The 24430-nt window shown below is 40.1% G+C and overlaps 1 protein-coding gene across 1 annotated transcript in view; it reads left to right on the top strand.

Moving 5' to 3' along the window:
- Positions 1–23132, top strand: part of rin3 (Ras and Rab interactor 3) — a 35022-nt gene extending 11890 nt beyond the window's left edge. The window contains exons 6-14 of the mRNA XM_073466928.1: positions 137–1214; positions 3498–3678; positions 9198–9369; positions 10382–10503; positions 10625–10811; positions 17862–17993; positions 18105–18271; positions 18625–18739; positions 21134–23132. Of these exons, the coding sequence (XP_073323029.1) occupies positions 137–1214; positions 3498–3678; positions 9198–9369; positions 10382–10503; positions 10625–10811; positions 17862–17993; positions 18105–18271; positions 18625–18739; positions 21134–21399 (2420 nt within the window). The 3' untranslated portion in view covers positions 21400–23132. The remainder of the gene's footprint in view (positions 1–136; positions 1215–3497; positions 3679–9197; positions 9370–10381; positions 10504–10624; positions 10812–17861; positions 17994–18104; positions 18272–18624; positions 18740–21133) is intronic.
- Positions 23133–24430: the final 1298 nt, after the last annotated feature.

Raw genomic sequence — 24430 nt, 5'->3', positions numbered from 1 at the left:
TTCATAAAATTATGTGAGGCAGACTAATACAGGGCAAACCAAAATTACAAAACATTATCAATATTATGGAAGTAAGTGATTGATATCTGATGAGTACAAATAAACTTCTTTAACACAAAGACTGCATGTGTTGCAGATTTCTGGATATCAGATCTGAACCAGCAAGAAAAGAATCAGGACCTGGTTTTGGATCAGAACCATAGCAGATTCTACTTGTATGTGAACCCAGTGATTGTGGATGAGAGCTCCAACAAAGAACTGAACCTCTCTTTTATCTCCAAACCTAATATCATAACCAATCAAAACATCACCTCCTCCCAGCAGAATGGAGACACTCCACAGAAAGTCAGCCCAGAAGTCAAAGGTCTGAATAAAACCACGTCCAACCAGGAAATTAAATACAAGCGCCCCCCACCCCGACCCCCTAGCATGGGGCCATTGTCTGGGGTGAGCCTTCTATTCTCATCGCCGCCCTCGCCTCACACTTCATCTTCTGTAACTACAGCAGCCAAGAGAAAAGAGGAGGCAAGGGGAGGAGTAGGAGAGAGAGAAGAGAGGAAGTCAATGACAACATCACCTCCTCCTTCAAGGCCTCCTGTCCCCCTGCAGAGCAGAGCCACTCCCCCTTTGCCTCCTGCTCCTCTCCTTGGCATCTCCTCCAGGAAAAGCACCAACCGAGATGTAGGAGAGGGGAGGGAGAGAGAGAAGGGACAAAATCCTGCAAAGAAAACTGAGCAAGAGGGGGGAGGAGAGAGAGGAGAGGAGAAAACAGGAAGTAAATCAGGTCTGCTGAGTGAGGGGGGTGAACAAGAGAACAGTAGTCAACATCAAGAGGATGTAAAAAAGGACAGAGAAAAGAGAGAGAATGAGGATGAAAAGCAGGAAAAAGAGATGAAAATGGATAAAGAGGATGACAAACAAAAGTCCAGCTCCCAGTGTCCACCATTAGTGAAGAAACCATCCCGTCCAGTTCCTCCACCAAGGAGGAAACCATGTTCTACAGACACACCTGTGTGCCCCAACCAGGCTGGTGGAGAATTAGCCAATAAGTGTGCTGGGATGAGAGTACCACCTCCCCACCCAATGCAGCGGCCAGATGTGTCACTGTACTCACCACAGGGGGGCACTGTGATTGGAACAGACCCCGACTCCTGCTCTACCAGCAGCACAGAGGAAGAAGGAGAGCTGAACCAGGACCAGGTGGAAAACCAAAAGTAGGTCTGCGTTGGCAGGTGTAGAGATGCTACTTGCTGGTTCAGTTGACTGTTTGCTACGTCCCGTCTCTCTGTGTTAATGTTGCTATGGCTGTCAAGCTGTCCAATCACATTTCCTGCCCAATGTAGTACAAAGCTAAACCAAATTTCAAGAAGATCTGTCTCTGTCAGAACACTCTGTTTTAGTGCCTGTCTCTTTAAGGCCCCACCTTTAGCTCTCACAGGCTTGAGCAGGCACTGCCCACTTTGGTTCCACATCAGCTCTGCTGTTGTTTTTGAAACCATGGGCATTCTAGGGGCGTGGCAGAGGGTGGTGACTGTATAGTTATAAAATCAACACCTTATGGAAGTCCTGATGACTCGTTTGAAGGCGCAGTTTCTGAATGTGTGCTGTGTGCATTTCTCTGTGGATTGAGTGTTTTGACTTTCACAGTATTTATGTAGCACCTAGACCTGCTTTATAATCAACAAAGACATGGAAATCTCACTTTCTATAATATGGGACCTTTAACACAAAAAATGCTGCAAAGGGGTTGTAAATATGCACTTGATAAATAATGCTATCGTGCAAAAGGACTGATGCTAAAGCTGCATGTTCCAGACAAAAAGTCAGCATCCTCACTGCTTAAAGGTCCAGTGTCTAGGATTTAGTGGATTCTGAAGATAGCAAATAACTGAACACCCCTTGACTAACCCTCAACTATGGTGGCTGCAGATTCCGGAGGATCTGCTCCCTCTGTAAAAATATATGGCTCATTCTAAGAAATTCTTTCAGGTCATTATATACTTATGAATATTGTATTCCATTTCTACCCCTACACACTGGTTCTTTTAAGATGCATGTAGAAGATATAAAGTGCTCAACAAATAAAGAAACGATTAGTAGTATTTGTTCTTAGTATTTTAAGTATGACAAGCAGAAATATTAGATCTAAGCCAGTTAGCTCTTAGCCCCAACTGAAACAGTAAGAGGAAGAAGGCTTCCAGAATAGAAATTCGTAGTTCACCAAATCTCACTAGAGCCGGGGATGACACAGAGTTAATAAAAGTTAATAAAATTAACAATAATAATAATAATCCACTGAATGTGATATTACAGCCAGGGAAAAGTGTGAGAAATTAGTTGAGAGTTAATTAATAAAAGATTCTTTTTTAAAAACATTATAAATGTTGAAGGAGTAATATAACATATTTGATACATATATATATGTATATACAATGAATATCAACACTTTCACATACTAAAGTTTCAAGGAAAATAAAATAATTCTTCTTGGGAAAATCTACAGTCAAAATAACCCCAAAAGATCTATGGCACTCTTTTTTTTCAGAACCAAATAACCACTACACAGAATCAGAATTTGGCTGGAAGACACTGAAAACTAGTGGAGATGTGAATTTTTGAAAAATAACAGATTTTGTTCTTGTTCTGGTAAAAAATGACTTCCTTAATTTTATTACTGTAACCATTCAGGAACAACTATTTGAATGATTGAATGTTGTTTCTTTAGTGTCTCTTGGATGTTCAGGACACATTTTAACCCAATCCAGTCAAAAATAAGTGATCGATGAGGTTTAGAATACACTTACACAGAATCACTAAAATGCTAAAATTTAGCTCAGGGGGGCAAACTTAAAGAAGTCATGACTTTAAAAGTATTTGGAGTACAGTTATAGGATTTTACAAGGTCACATGAATTTAATAGAAGTTTTAACATTTTTTTTTTCCAAGAAAATCCATATCATGAATTGTGAGGCCCTAGGTGAGTTGGCATGAAATGACTCAATAATCTTTATTTGCAGCCCTATTTCTCACATCAACAAACAAATTGTGTTGAATTAAACCAGTGTGCATAAACTGTCAACCTTTTTACCAAAAGCACAACAAATGTATAGACCAAACTTGTAGTTGTTAAAGGTGTAAAACTACCATGAAATGGCAAAAGGTTCAACTATCAGTGCAGTTGTCTCATGAAAAAATTGTGTTGCTTGTAGTTTTTTTAATATCATAGAAAAGAACTTTGTAAATATTTCAAATCATCGAACATTTTGAGCTTTTCATTCAGATCACCACTGCACAGAAGGTCTCAGAGAAGAAGACTGGACCTCATAATCAATTGGTACCAGAATGTTGGTCAAAGGGTTCAAAGTCATGAGTCATACTTTAAGTTTCTTTCTTTATGTGTCACACTGAATCAGACACTGCAGTGGACAGTATTACTTGTCAATGATGTATAAGAGATGAAGAAAAAAAAAAGAAAAATACTTTTTATTTCCTTCCAGTCGCCCTGCAGAGAGCCGCAGCCCCAAGGCAGCAGTAAGGAGAACCCCCACCACCGTCATGTTGGACCGAGCCCGCTATCGCCTGTCCACGGTCCTCACCGGTCTCATCAGCCATGAACGCCGCCTGACACAGCGCATCGTAGAGCTGGCTAGGGACCCTCTGAGCTACTTTGGTAACCTGGTGAGTATACACACGGAGAAAGATCAAAAATAACCTGATACATTGCCTAAGAAAAGTATTCACCCCCTTGAATTGTTTGCCCTTTTATAAATGAAATCATAGTCAATATAATTTGGCTTTTTTGCCAAAATTAAAAAAAAAAACTAAAAAAAAACTCAATGTTAAAGTGAAAACAGATTCCTACAAAGGAATTTTAATTAATTAAAATATATAATGTAAAATAAGTGATTGTATAAATATTCACCCTCTTTAAAGTGAATTCAACAGAGGACCAGCCAATTGGTGCTAGTAGTCTCACAATTAATGAAATGGAGATCACCTGAGTGCAGTGAATATGTATCAAGTGATTATAGTATAAAGACACCTGTGTCTGGAAGGTCCAGTCACTGGTTAATCAGTATTCCTGGCTACAATTACAGCATGAAGACAAAAGAACACTCCAAGCAGCTCCGAGAAAAGGTTATTGATAAATATAAGTCAGGGGATGTATACAAAAACATTCCCAAGTCGCTAAACATCCCCCGGAGTTCAGTTAAATCCATCATTGAGAAATAGAAGGAATATGGCACATGTGTAAATCTGCCTAAAGCAGGCCATCCTCACTAACTGAGTGACAGTGCAAGAAGGAGACTAGTTATGGAGGCCACCAAGACATCTATGACTACTCTGAAGGAGTTAAAAGCTTAAGCAGCTGAGATGGGAGAGACTCTGCATACAACAACTGTTGCTCGGGTTCTTCACCAGTCATAGCTTTATGGGAGAGTGGCAAAGAGAAAGCCACTGTTAAAGAAAGCTCATACTCCAAGGTCAACTGGAAGAAGGTTCTTTGGTCTGATGAGACCGAAATGGAGCTTTCTGGCCATCAGAGTAGACACTATGTTTGGCGATACCACACATGGCACATCACAAACACCATCCCCACCATGAAGCGGTTACATGCTGCCATTCCAACAGACCGCCATTACGACACACCGCCATTCCGACATTGTACTATTCAGACATGTCACCATTCCGACATACCACTATTCCGACATGTGAACGTCCCGCCATTCCGACAACGTTTCGTCCCGGCATTCCGACAAGGCTAACCGTAACCTGCAACCCGTAACCCTAACCCTAACTCTTTTAAAAGATTTGTCGGAATGGCAAGACGTTTAAAAAATAAATAAATACCACCATTCCGACCTTAGGAGGCAAAAAATGTCGGAATGATGGGACGTTTAATTAAAGGTTTAAGTGTTGCCATTCCGACAATTAGGGCCTAATGTCGGAATGGCGGTATGTCGGAATGGCGGTATGTCGGAATGGCGGTATGTCGGAATGGCGGTTGCCTCCCCCATGAAGCATGGTGGTGGCAGCAACATGCTGTGGGGATGCTTCTCAGCAGTAGGCCCTGGAAGGCTTGTAAAGGTAGAGGGTAAAATTAATGCAGCAAAATATAGGGAAATCCTGGAGAACAACCTGATTCAGTCTGCAAGAGAACTACAACTTGGGAGAAGGTGTTTTTTCCAGCAAGAAAATGACCTGAAGCATACAGTGAAAGCTACACAGAAATTGTTTAACCTCTTGAACCTGAGCGCCCGCGGTACCGGGGGCAGCTGCGCATGTTGCAACACACACCATACAAGGGCGTGCTAACCATGTAGCAACATATTCATGCAGCACACCCACTTAACGGGAAGAAGCTTGGCTAAAAGCTCATGATAACCATTTTCACCTAATCAAAACACAATTCCGACACCAAGCAACTAAATGAGCACATAGAAAAAACACGCTAACGCTGCATGTCCGCAAAACTGGCGCTAGCGATTACGCTACTTCATGCTAACGATACAAACAGCATGTCATATGAAAGCTGGGACTCCACAAATTCCAACGGTATAAGTCTCATCACTCTACGCCCCAAACTCACTGAAACAGCAGCCAAAGAAGAGCAAAAATAAACATCACTTTATACAGACATAATCATGAATTATGTCTTACATTTGCTGTTTTGTGATTATAAATTGTGCTCAAGTGCATTACACCGCCTCCACCGGCTAATCCAATGTGTCTGTGTCACTTTGAAATGATTCCTGACAGTTCAGGAAAGGTTTCGGTTGCAGGAGGACAGGTATAGTGTGGAGTAGGTAGGACCCTTGTCTTCGCGCACAGTGTATTTGCCTCCTTGTGGTTGGCGGATAGTTTTTGTTGTCATGGATTTGGGGACTGCACCTCGATTCTATTGGCTCTGACGGTTCGATAGAGGTGTCAATCATCCAAATTGACCAATGGATTCCCAAAATGTCGCTAAGTCTAACCTGTCGTGGGTGATTGACAGCTCCGCCGGCATTAAGCACCAAAACACAGAGCGCACAGCGGAACACTTTCTACATCGGTTTTTGACTATTTAGATATAGTTTTTTTTTCTGTTTTCTTGCCGTTTTCTTGCTATTTTCTTCCACACACCACCACAAGGAATAATAGCAGACAGGAATTACAACAAAAAGTACACAATTTCGGAGGTACTGGACATACTCCATAACAACACACATATATATATGTATATATGTATATATATATATATATATATGTATATGTATATATAGTTATAAGTTATAAGTTATAAGTTATAATATATAAGTTAAGTTAGAGTCAAACTTCAGTTCCTTTGTATGGTTTTCTTTGAAAGGGAAAATGTATATAGGTCTGGTTGATTTTTCAGAACAAAGCCAAAACAGTTTTTAGAACAGTATTTAGATGGGTGTGCCCAAATGGCTAATTTCCGCCTGAAAAATGTCTCTACTAAAACCTCTCTAACTTTGCTCTGCTTTACTTTATTAGCATCAGTCTTGGCACAGGTAATGTTCAGATTTTTTGCTATTATTTGCTGGAGGTTTTGGGCTGCAACTGCATGATTCAAAGGGGATATTCACTCTAAAAGTGTACAGTTTTGTTAGGCGGAAATGAAATCTTTCATTTATGCTGTGTTCCATCTTCATTTACTCTGACCCAGTAACATCTATACTAATGCTTACACCTTTTCAGAAATCTCACAAGTGTTACCTTTATTATGATACCAAGATTATTCATATAGACCATGTAGTTGCAGAGATATACTCTATTCATTATGGGCATGTCATTTTCGAGCAGAGGCCTGAGCCAGAGGCCTAGGGCTTAAGAGGAAAGCAGGGATCTCAGACTCAAATGAGCTGAAGGCCAGTGCTGGTTTTGTTATCTCATAGAAGGGCTCTTAGCATTCCGGTAGTACAATAAAGTGCAATATTTCTGAAAATGTAGTGTTATTTCTATCATTAACAGAGTAATAATAAAATGCAAAAGCTTTTTTGTATACATTTTTTTAACAGTTAGTGCAAAAGTTGTGTCCATATAAATAAGTTATTTAAAATAAACCTTGCACTGAACTAACAAATGAAATCCCTGAATAGATTTGTACTGTATTTTCTGCCAGACACTTGGCAGTGCCTCTGCTCACACAGCTGAGCCACATTTACGTCACATACCTCAGTATTTTATTTTATTTACCTCAGTATTTTATTTTATTCTATAACTACCTAAGCATTTTATTGTATATAGTACTTTATTATTTTTTGTATATTGTATACAGTACTTTATTGTTTTTTTTGTATATTGTATATAGTACTTTATTGCTTCTTATTGTTTCTATATTTGCCCTTGTATTTTGACTGTATTTGTACTTGAATGTACCAGCTGCTATGGTAACCTTATTTCCCCTTGGGGATTAATAAAGTTATCTATCTATCATTTGCCCTGATGGGCAGTCACAGTTGAAACCCTTAGTACAGCTTCAACCCTTAGGACCTGTACTTGCATTTATTAAAATTCATAGTTGAGAACAGTTTCTCACACAGATATGTGCTTCTAAAAAGGCACATTACCCAACTCGGAAGAATGGAGGCAGTTCTCTAAGAAATTGTGTAGTCATGTCTGCTTTTCCTTGTGCCTCTCTGAATTTAGTTTTTACCTCACTGTTGCACTGCAAGCCAATAAGTTCTATCTGCAACACATTTGGTATACTCTCCACATCAGCTGAGAAGGGGTCTGCAAACAGCTGGAAAGGGTCATGATGTGCCTTAAAGTCAGCAAAACACTCATCAAACTCCTGCTGTAGGTTTTAAATAGCAGAGGCATATCCATCACCACTGAATGCTGTGCCGTCTTCCACAAGAGATCTGCATGCTGTGAAATGACAAAGGGTTGTTTGCAGACAGTTTTCCACAATCTCAGTTTTGTGGAGAAGGCTTTCACACTTTCATAAGCCTCTGTGATGAGCTGACCAGGGCCCTGCAGCTTCAGGTTAAGGATGTTGAGCTCCTGTGTTATGTCGACTAGAAATGCAAGATCCATGATCCATTTTGGATCATCAAGTTCGGAAACATCCATTCTGCCATCTTCCATAATTTTTTTCATTTCTGCTCCTAATTTAAAAAATCTCTTCAAGACAGTTCCCCTGCTGAGCCAGTGCACCTCAGTAAAGTACATCACCATATGCTGACTCGATTTCTTCTAAAAAGGCCTGGAACTGGCGGTGCTGTAAACTCCTGGACCTGATACATTTCAGGACAACAGACATGACATGTTCAAATTTCACATATTCTCTGCACAGTACCTGTTGATGTACAGTGCAGTGCAGAACAACTGCCGGCTCTCCGTTTTCTTCTTCGTACTTTCTTTGTACCAGCGCTACCAGTCCATTTTTTTTTTTGCCTGTCATCAGTGGTAATGCCTACCAGTCTATTCCACTACAAACCAGCCTGTTCAATCCCACTGCACAGCTGCTGAAATATATCCTTACCTGTGGTATGGCCACACATTGGACACAAACTATACATTTTTTTAAAATAAAATCATGGGCTAGATTACATTATATTTTCGCCATCAGGTCGCAGGTTGGGTGGAGGGGGAGGGGGACGGAAATGGCCTGTGGGCGAGGGGTTTTAGACCCCTGGTTTTAAGACAATAAGGTAATTGTTCTTGAGTGGTAGAGTAAAAGCCCAGACCTCAATCCAATAGAGAATTTTTGGCTGCACTTGAAAAGGGCTGTTCATGCCAGATCCTCTTGCAACCTGACAGAGCTTGAGCAGTTTTGCAGAAGAATTAGTAAGAGTAAAATTGCAGTGTTCAGATGTGCAATCCTGATTGAGACCTATCCACATGTGCTGTGCTGTGATTGCAGCCAAAGGTGCATCTACTAAATACTGACTAGAAGGGGTGATACTTATGCAAATTATTTTTCATTATATATTTTTGAATAATTTACATTTCTTTGTAGAAATTTGTTTTAACTTTGACATTAAAGAGTTTTTTTGTAAATTTGTGTCAAAAAAAGCCTCATTATATTGACCATGACCATTTATAAAAGCAATTAAACAGGAAAACATCCAAGGAGGTGCATACTTTTTATAGGCACTGTGTATTTGGATTTTTCAGGATAACAAAATCAACCAAAAGTCTAAAATACAATAGGAATCACGTTTATTGTTCATGTTTTTATTTAGGTGAAAGAGCACCGTGCATTCACTTTGGAGACAATGTCAAACCACTCGTCCTCCACTGAGCTGTTACAGGAGATCAGACAGATGGTGACTCAGCTGAAGAGTTACCTGCTGCAGAGTACAGAGCTGCAAGCCATGCTGGAGCCTCAACATCAGTATGCACAAGACAAGCTGGGTAACTATAAAACTAAGAAATCTATTGAAAAAACTTGAACAAAACATAGTAAGTAAAACATAAAATGTCAAATAGGACTAGCTGTATGGGGATTTTGCAAAAGGATATTTGGAGCTTGGCCCATACTATGGACCAAATCTCAGGATATATTGGCCTCTGCTGCTTTGATATTGTCTTTTCATTTTCTTTTTAAAATCTGTCGCTTATTATTCCCAGGAATTTTTGACAGTGCAATACTAAAACTGCTGGCGAATCATTTTAGTTTAAACACTAAAAAAACTCAAAAGACTCTAGAAGCATTTTAGTACATGTTTTCCAGCCTTGATAAGAAAACAGTTTACATTGTATCTCCTTATTTCATTTCCATATTATGAAAATGAATAATTTAAACATGTTATGTCATAAGAGAGAGAAGAATTTATCAGTTTATTTTAAAGGTCCCATTTTATGCTCATTTTCATACTTCATACTTTTGTTTGGGTGTCTACTAGAAAATGTTTACATGCTAGAATGTTCAAAAAACAAATTATTTTTCTCATACTGTTAATTGCTGCAGTACCTTTATTCACCCTCTGTCTAAACACTGTTTTAGTGCCTGTCTCTTCAAGAACCCCAATTTGAAAAGCTCATTCTGCTCTAACTGGTTAGCTCTCACAGGCTTCAGCAGGCACTGCCCATGGTATTTCCGCATCAGCTCTGCTGGTGGCATTGCAACTAGGGCAACTACTGTATAGTTTTGACATCACAACCTTACAATAGTCCTGGCAGCTCGTCTAAAGGAAATCTCTCTTCCTACAGAATGGGACCTTTAATCTGTGCACTCCAATAGAATCAAATAGTCCAGCCCTGCAGTAGTTTGAGGTTATGTGCAGACCATACTGTAGAGAGAGGTATTCATTCAACTACAGGGCCATTTTAAAATGTGTAGTTTGCGGGGTTGTTGTCCTTTGTTGTCCATTTAGCAAGACAGAAAACTAGAAACATATTGAGTGTTTTCTGTGTTTCCCTGCAGAGAGCATAGTAGAAGCTGCTCTGTGTAAGAGTGTACTGAAGCCACTTAGGGAGCCAATATACCAGAGTCTGGAGAAACTGCGAACCAACGACAACAGCCTGAAACAACTGGCACAAAACCAGGTAGTATTGGACATGAGTGCTTTTGTAGGACAATTGTAGGACTGTATTCATACTAGTGGTAACAGCAGTTGTGATGCTGGTGCTGATTCTGTGCTGTTGTGTGTGTGTATGTGTGTGTCAGTCCATTGTCTTAGGCAGCACCACCACAGCATTAGGAATAACCACTGCTGTCCCTGAGGCCTCTGCTATGGAGAAGATCAGCATCAAACTGAACAACCTACATCTGGAATATTCTCCCCAGAAAAAGATTGAGATGCTGCTGAAAGCCTGCAAGATTATCTATGACTCAATGTCTGTCAGCAGTCCAGGTCAGAACCCACAACAATCCTTTAACTTCTGACCTCTAATGTTGTTCTAATTGTATTATTTGTTTAGCACAAAAGTAAAATAGGATGTAAACACACTATGCCTGACTAGGAGTCATGTTTCTTGTTTCCTGCTTGTGTTCCATGAGTGTATTAATAGAACTGATGCTGGATATTATAAACATAATGCAGCTCTTTCAGTTTTATTGAACTTTATGGTTCACTTAGTGGTGATACTGGACTTAACTGTATTTCAGAAAAACGAAATCATTGTTCAACAGCAGTTTCTTTTATAATGATTACTATGAGAAATAGACCTCTGGGGCCAATGGCCACTATGCCAATGTCACTCACAGGCCAATGCTGTTCCTGGCCTCATTGTACTTGTGCTGCATCCAAATGTCCAGACATCCAGGCTCTTGCAGACTGGTGGGCTCAGTTTAGGTTGTGTACTTCACTAATTGAATTACCCAAAGTTCATTGCAATATGGACATGTCATTTTAGAACTTATTACGAATGTATAAAACAATCACTTTATTTATTTTTTTATCATTTTAATATATTTTTTATTTTAGTTATGGACTGAACATAGCACATATTGACAAAACAGTCATCATGGTATAAAAAAAAAAAAATCAAAAAGAAAACATTGATCAAGGTTTACAAAAGTGTGCAGCATTAGGAGTTAGTCAGACTCGGCCCTTTATGTACAGCAATAGAGGGTCCCAGATCTTATCATGGTATTTTAATGTATCATTGTTGTGATATCTGATCTTTCAAGGCTTAGTACATTCCCCATTTCCCTTAGCCACATTTCATAACTTGGTGCAGAATCACTTTTCCACATATGCAGAATCATTTTTTTCACCACCACCATACCTAAAGAAACAGCTTGAGCTTCATACATATTAGCCAAAAGTAGAGCCCCTGTCCCTCCTAAGATCGCAACCAGTGGATCCTGGTTCCATTTTTTCTTAAAGGCTTTAGAGAAGCATTGGAAAATATCAGACCAATAAGATGACAACTTTGTACAAGACCAAAGAGTATGAGCGAGTGTTCCTTCAGAAACCTTACATCTGTTACAAAGTGGGGATGTCGATGGGACAAACTTATGCACCTTGGTCCTACAATAGTACAGACGGTGTAATGTCTTAAACTGTATCAAGTCATGACGAACATTCACTGAACAATCACTTATATTTGCCAGACATTGTTCCCAGAACCCCTCGCCTATCTCCTCATTTAACTCGCTGGCCCATGCCTGTCTGTGTCTGTCTATGAGACCGCCCCTTGGCTGAAGGGGTCAAATCTGTTGATTAAGTTTAGAGTTTCATGGCAGGGTTTGTTTTGGTAACTAGATATGTGCTTTTTGGTGAATTCACGTATTTGAAAGTATCTGAACACATTGGACGCTGGAATGCAATACATACTCTGGAGCTGAGCAAAAGAAGCAAAGGTACCATCGCTCATGCCAGGGGTAATGAGGCATGATTATTGCACATTGGGCTATCCAAAAAAATATCAGGTGCTTTTATGTATCGTTTGATATGACTCCATATTTTGGAGTGCTGCCTATGATAGTACTGCCACTGTAAAGCTGTTTTGTTTACTTTGGTAGGGCTATTTAACAGGGCTGGGAGTGAGGTGCTCCTGCATAAGGAGCTTTCCAGTGTTAGCCAGGCTGGACAATCATCTGAGTTGGCTGGAGGGCTGTTCTTCCAACAACCTATGATAGACAGTTGAGTGGCCCAGTGATAGAGTTTGAAAGAGGAAGACCAAAGAAAAAGAAATTGAGGCAACACAACCATCTTAACTGCATTGACCCTCCCAACCAAAGAGATAAGGGATTTCCAGAAATCAATATTTTGTTTAAGTTTGTCAATCCGCTTTTGCCAGTTTGTCTTTAACAGGTTGTTTGGATTTTTCGTAACAATAATACCAATATATGTGAAGCAGGTATAAGCTTTTTTGAAGGGTATACTTTCAAGGAACTCTTTACTGTATTTATCTGTGATGGGCATTACTTCACTCTTATCAAGGTTCACAGTAAATCCAGAGAGAGACCCAAACCATTCTATTAATTGCAAGAGTGGTGGAATTGACGTCTGTGGTGTAGAGATATACAAAAGCATATCATCTGCATACATGGAGAGATGGTGTGTAGTTCCATTGACAACTATAGGGACTATAGTGGCACTTTGTCTTATGCTGATGGCTAGCAGCTCTATGAGAATGGCAAAGAGGAACGGTGACACGGGGCAGCCCTGTCGGGTTCCCCTATGAATGTGGAGTGGTGGGGAAGCTGTATGGTTGGTTATGACAGAGGCTGTGGGTTGAGCATATATTATCTCTACCCGTTGCCTGAATGTAGACCCAAACCCAAATTGTTCTAATGCTACCTGCATGTAAGGCCACTCAACCTGGTCAAATGCACACTGTGCATCTAAGGAAATAATGACTGCCTCTGCAGAGTGTTTACTATACAAGATATTGAGAAGACGGCGTAAATTAAAATGTAGTTGTCTCCCTGGCATAAATCCAGTCTGATCTGGGTGCACAACACTACATATATATTTCTTCAACCTGTCTGCAAGAATCTTCCCTATGATCTTAGTTTCCACAGGTAGCAGTGAGATTGGATGGTAGGAAGATACTAATAGGGGATCATGACCAGGTTTTGGAATAACAGCGATGTTGGCATTATATAATGTAGGTGGAAGTACTGTAGCTTCCTTAGAGTAGTTAAACATACACAACAGTAAGGGTGTTAGATCCTCCCTAAATTTTTTGAAGAAATCCATGCTGAAGCCATCGGGCCCTGGGGCTTTATTGGTTGGAAACGATGAAATAGCTGCATTGAGTTCTTTTAAGTTCAGGTCAGAATCTAGTGCTTTGATGGCCTCATCAGAAAGCTGAGGCAACTGCAGTCCAGCAAAAAACTATTTTATTTTTTCTTTGTCTACATTGCCTTGTGACTTATACACTTGTGAGTAGAATTCCATAAATCTGTCATTTATCGTTTTGGGGTTAGTTAGTATACGGCCTGAGCTAGTTTTAATTTGAAATATGGCCCTGGAGGACTGCATTTGTCTTATTGCCTGGCAAGTAAGTTGTGTGGTTTCTCCCCCAGTTCAAAGTGTTTCTGTCTCATGTGTGTTAGTAACTTGATAACATCTTTTGAAAGCAGGTCGTTATACTCATATCTTAGGGCCACAATCCTGTTTAGCAGTTCAGCATCAGGGGCAATCTTGTAACTGTTTTCTAGATTGGTGAGACTGTTTTGTATTTCCACTAACTTACTTCTTTTCTTGTACGCTTTCTTTCAGCAGTCTCATATGATATTATGTCCCCCCTAATAACCACCTTCAGGGCTTCCCATAGAGTGGAGTCGTTAACATCACCACTGTCATTTGTATTAATGAACACTGAAATTTTCTCGGTAATGTATTTACAGAAACCCTGATCCTTTAATAGAGAATTATTTAGCCGCCAGCTGTAATTCCCCTTAGCTGTGTTAAGTTGAAGATCTACTGAAACAGGGGAATTATCAGATATAACAATATTGTGATAACAAGAGCCAGAGACAGTTGAGAGCAAGCTGGAATCTAGAAGAAAATAATCTATTCTTGAATACGATTTATGTACTGATGAGAAAAATGAGGAATCTTTTTCAGAGGGATTAAGCAATCGCCAGACATCTACAAGGTTGTAGCCCTGCATTAAGCTGTTGAGAATCAAGCTACTTTTTGACTTATTTAACTGTGGTTGTTGCCTGTCTGTCAGTGGGTCCATTATACAGTTAAAATCACCCCCCATAATCACCTTAGATCCAGAGAGATTGGGTATAACCCTAAACAGGGCTTGGAAGAATCCAGGGTCATCGAAGTTAGGGCCATACACATTAATCGGTGTCACTGGTATTTCATTCAGTAAACCTCTAACAATTAAATATCTACTGTTCTGGTCAGTAATTGTTTGCTCATGTTGAAATGTAGCTTTTTAATGTATAAGGATAGCAACCCCTCTTGCCTTGACTGAAAAATTAGACTGAAAGATCTGTGATGCCCATTTTAGCCTCAGAACCTTTGTTGCACTTCTTTTAATATGCGTTTCCTGGAGGAAGCATATATCAGCTTTAAGTGATTTCAAGTGTGCAAAAACCTTTCCCCTTTTAACGGGGCTGTTCAACTCATGTTCCAACTGACTAGCCTGACTGCTCCTATATTGCGTCTATCTGGATCACCTAACATTACTAATTGATGACTAAAGTGTATATTCAAAGACTGTGACAGTCACCAACATGTCTGTGCTATAGAAAATAAAGGAAAAACAGAACAAAAACGCTTCTAATACGAGAAAGGAACATTCTCGTTCGCCCTCCCCCTCCCCATACCCCCCTCCCCTGTCAAACTCCATCTTCTCAAGGTTAACGTTAGCAACGAAGGAAATCGCGAACTCACGTACTATCATGTAGCAGATCCAGTAAACGTCTGGTAGCATTATGTTGAGTCAATTCAAAAGAAACCTCACATTTTAAGTATTTTAAGTAGCAGTGACAAGAAAAAAGCCCTTGACTACCACAGTAGCAGGCTGTCAAAGTGTTAATTAGTCTTATCAAACCCATGCACATCTAAGTAGGGAGACCATTAAACATTACCGTATGACGGCAGGCTTGCTCATTATTGTCAATAAGTGTCATGTTCTGCCACATTTATCTCCCGCTCCCAGTCAGCCACTCTCTCCATTAGAAATTTGCTGGATTTGCATCAGGAGAATCAAAAGTCTCAGTGCAGTCTCCAACTGTGACGATGAACTTAGCTGGGTGACAAAATCCATACCGTATCTTCCTTGCCTTGCACTTCTCCTTGATAGCAGTAAATTGTTGACGCTTTTGAAGGATGTCAGCTGACAGATCTGGGTAGATGAACACTGGAGAGTTGTCATATCGTAGCCTGGAGCTCTCTCTAGCTAGCTTCAGCACAAGTTCTTTAACCACCAAGTGGTGGAATCTCACTGTGATGGGTCAAGGCTTATGGTCCGTCCTGAGTTTTGCGCTCCGAAATGTACTGTCAATTCGAATAGGCACACTGAAATGCTCCCCACCTAAAAGAGTGGGAAGCAATGTTGACACAAAATCAGTCAGTTTGCCATTTTCAGCTTTCTCTTTGATACCCACAATGCGTATGTTCTGTCGACGAGTGCGGTCTTCCATGGCACTTAGCTTAGCTTGTTGTTGCTTGGACTGGGAAGCTAGGCTAGTGCATAGCCTTACTAAATCCTCAATACGTTTCTCGTGAGAGACAGCGGCTTCCTCCGTAGTGGTCACTCTGGCGTTGATATCCGACAAGTCAGCTTTCAGACTGGTGATTGTGGTGTTTAACTCTGTAAATCGCTTGTCCACATTGTCACTTAGGGTACTGATGGCGACTAGCACGTCTTGAATTGTAGCGCTAGCAGCATTATCCTCACTAATCTCCTCGTGGCTAGGACTATCGTTGCCGCCTTCTGAAGAGGTGGGAATGCCCTTTTTCTTCCCCCTGTTCTTTTTGAACAAATTTCAAGTCAGTGGGTTTGATAAGTAAACAAAAAAGTGTGAAAAAAGAGGTTTCAATTTGAAGTTTCTGGAGCTCTTGCCAAACACGTCTACTCCATAGCACCCTCGGCTCCGCCCACCCCACAATCACTTTATTAAAATGTTACTTAAATAATGTAGGCCAGAAATATTATGTAATTTAACAATATTATTAAATTATATATGTAGAAGTACATAATACATTTTCAAATCAAATTCTGAGAGTGGCTGTATCTGTATACACTGATCAGCCACAACATTAAAACCACTAGCCCCATTCACACTGCCGTTTGCATGCGGGGATCCTGCGCCAATTCTCCGCATCCGCCTCTGTGTGAAAGTCTCAGATGTGGCAAGGGGTGAAATTTCGCTGCGCCTCTGATGCGCTTCCGGAGGTAGTATCAGAGGCGCAGGATTGGCGAACCGAACCAGTGTGAATGAATAAGCCGGCGGCACGGAGCGGGGGGGGGGGGGGGGTGTCGATCTGACAGTCTGATAACTAAACATGTCCTTCACTCAACAAAATAAAGAGAAATGTCCCACAAAGCAACGTTACAGGACCAAACAACAGTAACGTAGTAACTGGTAGTGTCTTTTTATCTGTTCTAAATGTACCTTAAAGGGATATTTTTCAAGTTTCAAGTGGACAAGTGGATGCTTGCTTTATGTAAATGTATGTTTATTATTATTGCAATAATCCCAAACAATTACAAATACTGTCCAGAATATTCTCCAGAATAACGTCAAAGGTACTGCATGCTCAAAAATTATGCTGAAAGAATAACATGGCAAACTTAAGCCCAACAAGCAACAACAGATGGGCATATTGACCTGAATGTATCATTCCATAGTAATATTAACACAATGTAGTGTCCAACTTTACACTTGTAAAGGTTAACTAAACAATATTAATCGGCCTGCAAGCTGTAGCCACCCATTTAGCTATCGCTGTTAATAGTTTGCCACATGTCGAGTTGTTCAGGCATCTCGGTTGGAAACTATCCTGCGTGGTCTGCCTTTGGCGAGGGGGAGCAGGGCTCTCTGCATCAGCTGTGTACTCGGCCAGAAAGTGGTATTTGAGACTCGAGCAGTGTGCCTTATTCGTGCGTAAAAAATTAACGCCGTTATGCCGTGTTCAGACCAAACATGAAGAAAATATTTGCGTTGCTTTACTCACACGAGTTTGATCGTGGGATTATACATTTTTAATCACGTCTAAAGCAAATAAATAAATAAAAATAACCATGAACCAAATCAGTATGAACCCAAAATGAAGAGATTTCTCTGTGATCTGACCGCAATAAATGGATCAGAAGCACGCCAAAATAACAACATCATAATGCCGTCTTGTAAAAAGCCTGAATTCATGCTTCCTCAGGTCTGTCTGCCAGACAACAAGCTATATATATATATATATATATATATATATATATATATATATATATATATATATATTACATATGTGTGTGTGTGTGTGTAGGGCGGGCCCATGGTGCTGATGACTTCCTGCCTGTAATGATGTACGTTCTGGCTAGATCCAATCTGTCCAACCTGCAGCTGGATGTTGAGTACATGATGGAGTTGATGGACCCCTCATTAGCACTAGGAGAAGGTACACACTGATGCAGTTTTAACCCAGTAAATAACATCAACATAAACAGTTGTCTTTGTTGACGCATCTTTATGTATATTACATTTTTCATCATCCTTTGTGTGTGTATAGGTTCCTACTATCTGACCACCACCTATGGTGCTCTGGAGCACATTAAGACTTTTGACCAGCAGAGGTCAGCAACACGGCAGCTTAGCAGAGAGGTTCAGGACTCCATCCACCGCTGGGAGAGACGACGCACGCTCAACCAGGAGCGTATGGCCCAAGGATCTGTGCGGGTACACACACACACACACACACACACATACACACACACACACACACACACACACACACACACACACACACACACACACACACACACACACAGCGTTATCAACACTGTGATCTGGAAAGCTTAGAGTGACTCACATGTTGAAAGAAACTGTATTCAATGCCACTTTTAGTATGCACTATGGATGATTAATATATGATTAAAAGGCAATATTCATTAACAAATATTTACAAATGAGGACATACTGATAGATGTACAACATATAGAGCTTGCATATGGAAAAAGAGAACTAAAAATAGAAAACCACAAGCATCCAGTTATCTTTGTGAAACGTTTTTGTATATGTGTGTTGTATAGGACTTTCTAACAGTGTGTTGTCCTGAGATTGGAACCAACCCAAAAACTCTGGGAGTCCTCCCCACCACGACAATCCAGCAGCTAGCTGAACAGTGTGCTACACGTTTTGAACAAGGTAAATGAGATACTGTTGCATGTCCTGTCAGCACTGGGTTTCTATGCTTTAATTTGATATTATGATAGTATTTTATATACATATATATATATATATATATATATATATATTCATACATACATACATACATATGTATATATATGTATATATGAGTAATTACAAGTAAGGTTTAGCATGTCAAGGATAGACACCGCACCATAAAAATGTCATGTAAATAAAAATAATGATTGTCAGACAAGGCTTTTGAAAAGATTGGACCATTTACAGAGAATTTCTACCAACTTCCTGTTTCATGGTGAATGATTCCTTGCTACTGCATCAGCGTCCAATGATCAGATTCTTCAGCGTATACCATCATCAAGGCCTTAAGGATTTTGCTAGCAGGAGTACATATAAGTAAAAAACAGGCTGGAACCATTATCAAACATGTAAAGTCTGGGGCAGAATCAACCATGTGTAGTGGCGTTACATCAGCTTCCTGTTTCAAGGTGAATCATTGATATTCGGCGAGCCGCAACAGCCATGCCCTTCACTGAAAACTCACGATCTTCACTGTACAGCATCCTGTGTTTTCTTAGCATTTTTGAGGTGGCTGTAGTCATCTGGGGAGGAGTAGAACCTCATTGTTGAACAATGCCATTTTTTGCTGCCACTAGGGGGAGCTTTGACTGCAAGCAAATACATATATAAATGTATTCAGTCTGGGAATCTTATCAAATGTGTGAAAATAGATCCAAGCATGGACAGTTGAGTTTTCCTGTGTAATGGCAAATCATTGATATTTGCCGGCCCACCAAGGCCACACCCTTCAATGAAAATTCAAGCTTTTAATAACTATTCATGTCAAAGGTGTTAAGATCGCACTCACAAAATTTGAAGTCCTCTGTAGGAGGAGTTCATTAAAGTACATGTTAATCGCAAAAATATTGAGCAAACAAAATGTCTGACTTCCCGCTGGGATGAGGAGGTGGCACCGAGAGACTTTTATGAAGGTCTTGGTTCGCTATGTGTACAGAATTTCATGCATGTTAGTCAAACTAGCCAGCAGGGGCTGCTGTAGGAAGAATTGATTTTTTTTCCTGTTGCCACTGGCGCTATGACTGTAAAAGAATATTGGCATATTAATGTGTTCAGGCCAGGACTCTTATCCATCATACAAAGTTTGGGGCAGATATGACCATGTACATTGGAGTTAAAGCAATTTCTTGTTTCAAGGTGGCACATTCACCTCAAACATGTGAAACTTGGAAAGATTGGACCATTTACACAGAAGTTCAAACAACTTCCTGTTTCATGGTGAATTGTTCCTTGCTACTACATCAGCGTCCAGTGAGAACTCAGAATCTTCACCATATACCATCTTGAAGGCCTTCAAGACTTGGAAAAATTATTAGGTGGATTTGGTCAACCTGCTAGTACATAAAAGTAAAAATCAAACAAACATGTTATGTCTTCTTGCCACTAGGTGACGCTAGGACTTTAAGCGAAATTTAGTTGGCATGTTAATGTGTTCAGGCCAGGACCCTTATCAAACTTGTCAAGTTTGGTGCAGATTCAACCATGTATAATGGAGTTACATCAACTTCCTGTTTCAAGGTGAATTATTGACCTTTACCGTGCCACCACAGCCACCTCAAAATCAATGATACCTCACAATCTTGACAATACAGCATCCTGAAGGTCTTAAGTGTTTTCTCAGCATGTTTGAAGTGGCTGTGGTAATCCGGCTAGGAGGAAGACATCATTATTTAAAAAATTTAATTTCCTGCTGCCACTAGGGGACGCCCAAACTGTAAGCAAATATTGGCATGTAAATGTGTTCAGAATTGGACTCCTATCAAACATATAATACAGAATAATACATGTCAATGTCTTCAGGCTGGGACTCTTATCAAACGTGAAGTTTGGGCAGATTTAACTATGTACAGTGGAGTAATAGCAATTTCCTGTTTCATGGCACCACATCAGCCTTTGCCATGCCGCCACGCCCACACCCTTCAATTAAAACTCACAATGTTCACAATACACCATCATCAAGGTCTTACGTGTTTTCTCAGCCTGTTCAAGGTTGATGTGGTCACCAGGCTAGGAGGAGGACATCTTTATTTAAAATATGTCATTTCTTGCTGTCACTAGGGGGTGCTATGACTGTAAGTGAATATTGATATGTAAATTTAATTACATTTTTTAATTTAAATTAAGTTTGGTGCAGATTTGATCATGTACAGTTGAGTTTCTTGAATTTCAAGAGGGTCCTCGCACCAGTTGATACTCGAACCCTAATAAAAGTTTGCTGGTGTCAAAAATGTGTGTTTTATATGGGGTTACTGTGGCACTATGATTATATTATCACTACCTCATCAGCATTCTCATGCCCCCTGTTTCTGTCCCCAGATTCCTACACGCTTAGTGTGTATATGGATGGCGTTCATCAGAACTTGTCCCCTACAGAGCTGGCTGTCACTGTCAAGAACAGCTGTAAACCTGGAGCCTACTGTTTTGTCTATCACCCTATCAACATACACAACAACAAACCGGGCCGTAGCTGCCCCTCTGGCCCGCCCCCAGCTCCACCTGCAGAACACGTTTTTCCAGTTGATATAGCAGCTGTCAATACAGTGGAGCCAGAGGCAGGAGAGGAGAGTCTGATTAGCTTGTAACTGCTCCAGCATCACAGTGGCAGCAACTGTGTCACTTTACATCACTGTGGCAACTGCATCAACCAAGTTCTGCTTCAAAAGAAGAGTGGAACAAGATTTAGGAAGGTGTTGAATTCTCAGGTCTCACTTGAATTACTGATTTTATTGAAAGTGATTTAGATTAGTAAATGCAGGATGTCACAATTGTTTTGATGAAACATGCAATATGACTCCTTCATTTAGATATAGTTTTAGAGTATAGAGTTTTGAGTCTCAGCCTGAAACAGGCCTGATGCCACCAAATGGAGCAGTGACTAAAATGGGACAACAAAGAGATAAACGACCAACTGGGGTCTGGAACCCCAGGTACTGCAGGAGGATGTGGTTTTATAGAATGTAAAAATACATGTACAGTGCCTATAAACAGTATTCAACCCCCTTGGATGTTTTTCCCTTTTATTGCTTTTATAAATGAAATCATGGTCAATATAATTTGGCTTTTTTGACAAGAATTTACAAAAAAAAAAAAAATCAGACCAAAGAACCTTCTTCCAGTTGACCTTGGAGTCTCCCACATGCCTTTGGGTGAACTCATTTTTAATATGGGCTTTCTTCAACAGTGGTTTTCTCTTTGCCACTCTGCCATAAAGCTTTGACTGGTGAAGAACCTGGGCAACAGTTGTTGTATGCAGAGTCTCTCCCATCTCAGCTACTGTGGGTGGCTGTGGCTCAGCGTCTTGTTATCGGAAGGTCGCTGGTTCGATTCCCCTGATCTGCATGTCGAAGTGTCCTTGAGCAAGATACTGAACCCCAAACTGCTCTTGATGCGCTGGTCGGCACCTTGCTGCCATCAGTGTATGAATGTATGAATTACTGTAAATTGCTTTGGACAAAATGTAAGCTACTGAAGCTTCTAACACCTTCAGAGTAGTCATAGGTATGTTGGTGGCCTCCCTCACTAGTCTCCTTCTTGCACGGTCACTCAGTTTGTGAAGATGGCCTGCTCTATGCAGATTTATCACGTGCCATATTCCTTCCATTTCTTAATGATGGATTTAACTGAACTCGGAATGGTTTTGTATCCATCCCCTGAGTTACATTTTTCAATAACCTTTTCAGAGTTGTTTGGAGTGTTCTTTTGTCTTCATGGTGTTATTGTAGCCAGGAATACTGGGCTTCCAGGCACAGGTGTCTTTATACTACAGTCACTTGAGACACATTCACTGCACTCAGGTGATCACCATTTCACTAACAGTGAGACTATAATAGCACCAATTGGCTGGACCTCTGTTGAATAAGGTCAGTCATTTTCAAGGGGGTGAACCATGATTTCATTTATAAAAGCAATAAAAGGGGGAAACATTCAAGGGCGTGAATACTTTTTATAGGCACTGTAAGTCTAACATACACATATATGATCATGTTTCTATTTTTTTATACTCTATGATACTCGGTGTATCTATAAATTACTGATTACGTGTTCCAGGATTATATTAACAAGGTCAATCTGTAATTTCTACATATATTCACAGCATGTAGATCACTTTACTTTGTGAACAAATAGCTGCTAAAACATTTGTTTAAAGAGATGGGAAGTCCCTTGCACAGGTATAATAGCAGCTACATTTATGGGCCAACACTTTCATTTTCATTCCAAAATCTCCAGTAAGGAGCAATAGGTTCCATTTTACATTTGTCTTTTATATACTGATACTGACTGTATTGTAAATAAACTGGCATTTATAATTTGCCAACGCTGTCTGTTGTTTAAGTCGACATTGCGAAACTAAGAGTTGCACTACTACTACAACAGTATATACATAACTCAAAAAAAGGTTACAATATTGCCAGATTGTGAAAACCCCACATGACTGATTTGACTACGTGACCACATACTGACTGTTCCTTTACTGACTGTGATAATTACAAGCCAAAAGGTTTTACATATAACGTGACAACCACAAATCTGTTCTTGTCAATGGCTTGTAACCAGAGCCGGCCCTTGGCATAGGCTGTATAGGCGAATGCTAAGGGCGCCATCATCCACGGGGGGCGCCGCAAACAGGGGGAGAAAAGAAAAGAAAAGAAAAAAAAATTACTATTTTTTACCAGTGCTATTACTACTATTAGTTCGAAAAATTATATAAGCCCACAGCAACATAACTTCATAGCAAAGCCTATTAAATAATGGAGAGGCCTTTTTTCTGGGTTCCTGGCTGGCTCGTTGCACTGTACCTGCCCTCTGTGAGAGTGGGGGGCAGGGTCGAGAGGCGAGTTGCCTGAATCTGACTGGACCATGACCCCAAGACCAAGAGAGAGATTTATTAATACTGTAGCAGAATCACAATGTCCAAAAGATTGAAACCAAAAGCCGATAAACCTAATTTGTAGTGGGGGTTGAATGATTTTGATTGCAACTGTATATATATATATATATATATATATATATATACAGTTGCAATCAAAATCATTCAACCCCCACTACAAATTAGGTTTATCGGCAACATGTACAAACTAGCAGCTGTTTGCAATAAACAAATCAAACAAGAACAATTTAAATAGCTCAACCAAACTAATATTACAAGTGGTTTCTCCAAATTCAACACAAAATACCAGAGATGTTCACAAGTCTTTTTTTGCAAGTCCAAGTCAAGTCTCAAGTCTCTAAAAAATAAAAGTCTTATGTCTCTTCTGGTTGTAATGAGCCTTCTGTCATCTGCTGCTATCCGGTCTACTAAGAATACTGCACAGCTATATCTAAGAAATTCATAGCATTTACTGTATTATTATCACTCCTTTATCTATTAGTATACAGTATCAGTACTGATTAGTTGTTTGTTATATGATCACTTTAAACAGGCTATTGCAATGCAATATGAAGAAAACACACAATGAATGCTTTCCTTTAAAGGAAACTGTATTCTTCCAACATGAACATACAGTTACAGTATATCTTGACTCCTATTGTGCAGGCTCAGTGGGACCATAATAAGAACAAATATAGAAAATGTTACACCTCACCCAGTCAAAGACACTGTAATTAACATCATTC

This window comes from Pagrus major, chromosome 5 (assembly GCF_040436345.1).
Source record: "Pagrus major chromosome 5, Pma_NU_1.0".
Taxonomy (NCBI): Eukaryota; Metazoa; Chordata; class Actinopteri; order Spariformes; family Sparidae; genus Pagrus; species Pagrus major.
The sequence above is the reverse complement of the archived record's forward strand: the minus strand, read 5'-3'. Positions and strand labels throughout refer to the sequence as shown.